This window comes from Microtus ochrogaster, chromosome 10 (assembly GCF_000317375.1).
Source record: "Microtus ochrogaster isolate Prairie Vole_2 chromosome 10, MicOch1.0, whole genome shotgun sequence".
In the NCBI taxonomy this organism is placed as follows: domain Eukaryota; kingdom Metazoa; phylum Chordata; class Mammalia; order Rodentia; family Cricetidae; genus Microtus; species Microtus ochrogaster.
Genome location: NC_022016.1, coordinates 50,647,742 through 50,651,187, shown reverse-complemented (window position 1 = coordinate 50,651,187; position 3,446 = coordinate 50,647,742). Strand labels below are relative to the sequence as shown.

Below are 3,446 nucleotides of genomic sequence, written 5' to 3'. Positions count from 1 at the left end.
TTTTGGATTTTCGAGACTGGGTTTCTCTGTAGTTTTTGGTGCCTGTCCTGGAACTAGCTCTTGTAGACCAGGCTGGCCTCGAACTCACAGAGATCCACCTCCCTCTGCCTCCCAAATGCTGGGCTTAAAGGCGTGCGCCACCACGGCTCAGCCAACCATTCTTTTCAGAAATTGTTATGAATTCCCAAGACTACACCACAGCATCTTCTCTTGTCTCAGAGACTATCCTAGCAACCAGAAACAATTCTGAGGGCTGCGAGTGGTGACTCACATCTTTGATCCCAGCATTTCAGCAGGGGTGGGCAGAGGCAGGAGGATCTCTGTGAGCTCTAGGCCATCCAAGGTTACAGAGTAAGACCTTATCTCAAACATATACCACTAAAAAACAACCAAACAAAAATCAATTCTGAGCACTGATGAGAAATAGATATTCTTGGTAGTATTTAGCTTACAGACTCAAAATGTGGATAATCCCTAAGTCTTCTATAGAACTAGGACATATTTCTGAAAATATAGACTATCTCATTTCCTACTCTATAAACTATTTTCCTCTTGAGACAGTCTCACTATGTAGCCCAAGCTGGCCTGGAATTATGTAAACTAGGTCTACATAATTTGAGGCCTACCTAGGCCTCAAACTCAAAATCTGTCTGTCTCTGCGATTAAAAGTGTGCATTACCACGCCTGGCTCTTAAGGTTTTTGTGATAGGCACTGAGATGGTGCGGTACTTTGAATGTAACTGGTTCCCATAATCTCAAAGGGGGATTATTACTATCACTATTAGGAGATGTAGCTTTGTTGGAGTGGGCATGACCTTGTTAGAGGAAGTGTGTCTCTCTGGGGGCAGGCTTTGATGTTTCCTATATTCCGGCTACCGCCCAGTGTGTCAACTTACTTCCTGTTGCCTGCAAGATTTAAGATTCTCAGCTTCAGCACCATGTCTGCCAGCATGCTGACATGCTCCCCACCATGATGATAATGGACTGAACTTCTGAAACTGTAAGCAAGCCACCTCAACTAAATGTTTTCCTTTATAAGCATTGCCATGGTCATGGTGTCTCTTCACAGCAATAGAAACCTTAAGACAGAAGTGTTTTCCCAATCATACTATGATAAAATCCCACTTCACCACAAAGACAGATTCTCTGGCCATAAGCAACTTTCCCACTAGTCACAATCCAAAGAAAACAAAACTCTAAGAAGAGAAGGGGTTTGCACATTCACTCAAAATCAAATCAGTAAGCAAGCAAGGGTAGTTAACACTGTACCAGAATGAAACTATCTCCTTCCCTCAAGTCTAAAGGGCGTTTACCTATGTCTTGCAGAGGAGAATTCTGTTTCTCTCTGTCTCAGGCTTTCCAGCTGAACCTCCTTCTCTCTGCAGGTTGCTTGGGTGTCCCCCAGCAAAGTCTCCAGCTCAGTCACTCTCTCTTGCAGTTCCGTGTTCTTCAACTCAGCATCCTTCAGCTAAGAGACAAGACTCCATGCTTAGCTAAGGAAGACTGCCATGGGTACCATAAACATCTGCAGTCCTTAAACTGGGTATAGTGGTGCATGACTTTAATCCCAGCAAGACCCCTTTGAGTTCAGGTCAGTCTGCTCTACACAGTGAGCTCTAGACCAGTCATGGACTAGACCCTGTCTCCAAGAAATAAAACAAGGCTGGTATGGTGACAAAAACCTTTAACCCCAGCACTCAGTAAGCAGAGGCAGGCTATCTCTGTGAGTTCAAGGTCAGCCTGGTCTACATAGTAAGTCCCAGAATAGCTAGAACTACACAGAGACTGTATCTCAAATAAATTATACATACATACATACATACATACATACATACATACATACATACATACATACATACGGGCATCTAGTTGTAAATCTAGCCAGACGTGACTCCTTTGAGATATTCCTTTCAATAAGTTAGATAACGAGAACGACCCCTGCCTGGCTATTCCCTGCTTGTTCCCAGCATTCCCAGAGACTGCTGCTACCTGCTCGGTCTGCTTCTGATGATCTTCAAGAGTGGGCAGGTCAGCTAGGTAGCGCTCCAAGGTTTCAATACGCTGCTGCTTCTCCCGGTTCTGCTCTGATTCCTTCTGACACTTCTTTTTCAAATTATTGATATGTTTATCACGACCTTTCACCTAGTGAAAGAAATATCAAAAGTCTGTTTCCATTTGGTTTTCTATGGCTATGAACATTTTTCAGTGACTGCCGTCTCTGCCTTTCCTTGAAGATATGTGTGTTCTTTCCTACAATGAAGACAGAGAGCTAAGTAACCTTTGCACACAGATCTACCATAACATAGTTTCTAAAGTAAATTGTTTGAAGAAATTGCCAGAAATCCACCAGTGGAGATCCCTGAAGTTGTCCTGACTATGTCTCTAATCCAAGGACAGACACAGAACAGAGCCAACAGCACAAGTGTACTAAGCACATTTCTTTAAGAAAGAGCTGGTTACAGAAATCTTGAACCTGAGTGACCTGCACAGACAGCAGAGGAATCAAATCCCCTTCAATAAAAATTTATTTATGACAGGCCATGGTGGCACATAACTTTAATCCCAGCACTCGGGAGGCAGAGGCAGGTAGATAGATCTCTTGAGTTCGAGGGTAGCTTGGTCTACAAAGTGAGTTGCAGGACAGCCAGGGCTGTTATATAGAGAAATCCTGTCTCAAAAAACCAAAAAAACAAGAAAAAAGTTATTTAATTAAACAAACAAACAAACAAACAAAAAGAGCCCAAAACTGGTTTCTGGACTGGAGGGTTGACTCAGGTAGTTAGAACACCGGCTACTCTCTAGAGGATACAGGTTCTATTCACAGTACTCATGGTGGCTTACAACCATCTGTACCTCCAGTTCCAGGGATCTGACACCTCCTCCTGGCCAAGGGCAAAACATGAATGTGATGCACTGACACACATGCAGGTAAAACATAAGTATACATTAAAAACAAACAAAACTGTAGCAGTGCTATAACATAACCATTTGTCTGATAAGGTAAACTCTTTGAACAGAATGGCTATTTCTATGGATTATATCCAGTTTGCTAAGTTACCACATATCCCTAAAGCATAGCACAATGCTTGTCCCAGAAGGAATTCAATAAACTTGTTGAAAGGAGATGTTTTATTTGGCTTTCAAATAAGGAGGCTAGGGGGAACAAAAGAGGAAAAGCAAGGAGAGAATTATGTCAGAGCAAAGACACACCACCTCTAATCTTCCATCCAAAGACATAACAATATTAAGTACAATATTTGAAAATAAGTTAAAAGGTTTATTCCAGCTTTAAGCTGTAATCATCAAGCTCTAAACCTATAGTTCTTACATTTCAGTTTGTACCAAAATTACCTGGGAAGTTTGCTGAAAAATGATGGTAAACCAATTCTGGATTAAAAGCAAAAAAGATAAAGTGACCGTATGTAAAACATAAATAAAGTATTAAC

General features: G+C 41.8%; 1 protein-coding gene across 1 annotated transcript in view; it reads right to left on the bottom strand.

Moving 5' to 3' along the window:
• The window catches only part of Cep85 (centrosomal protein 85), a 22,347-nt gene that overhangs the window by 8,659 nt on the left and 10,242 nt on the right, over positions 1-3,446 (bottom strand). The window contains exons 6-7 of the mRNA XM_013348468.2: positions 1,990-2,142; positions 1,314-1,468 (exon numbers count right to left, since the gene is read on the bottom strand). Coding sequence (XP_013203922.1) covers positions 1,314-1,468; positions 1,990-2,142 — 308 coding nt within the window. The remainder of the gene's footprint in view (positions 1-1,313; positions 1,469-1,989; positions 2,143-3,446) is intronic.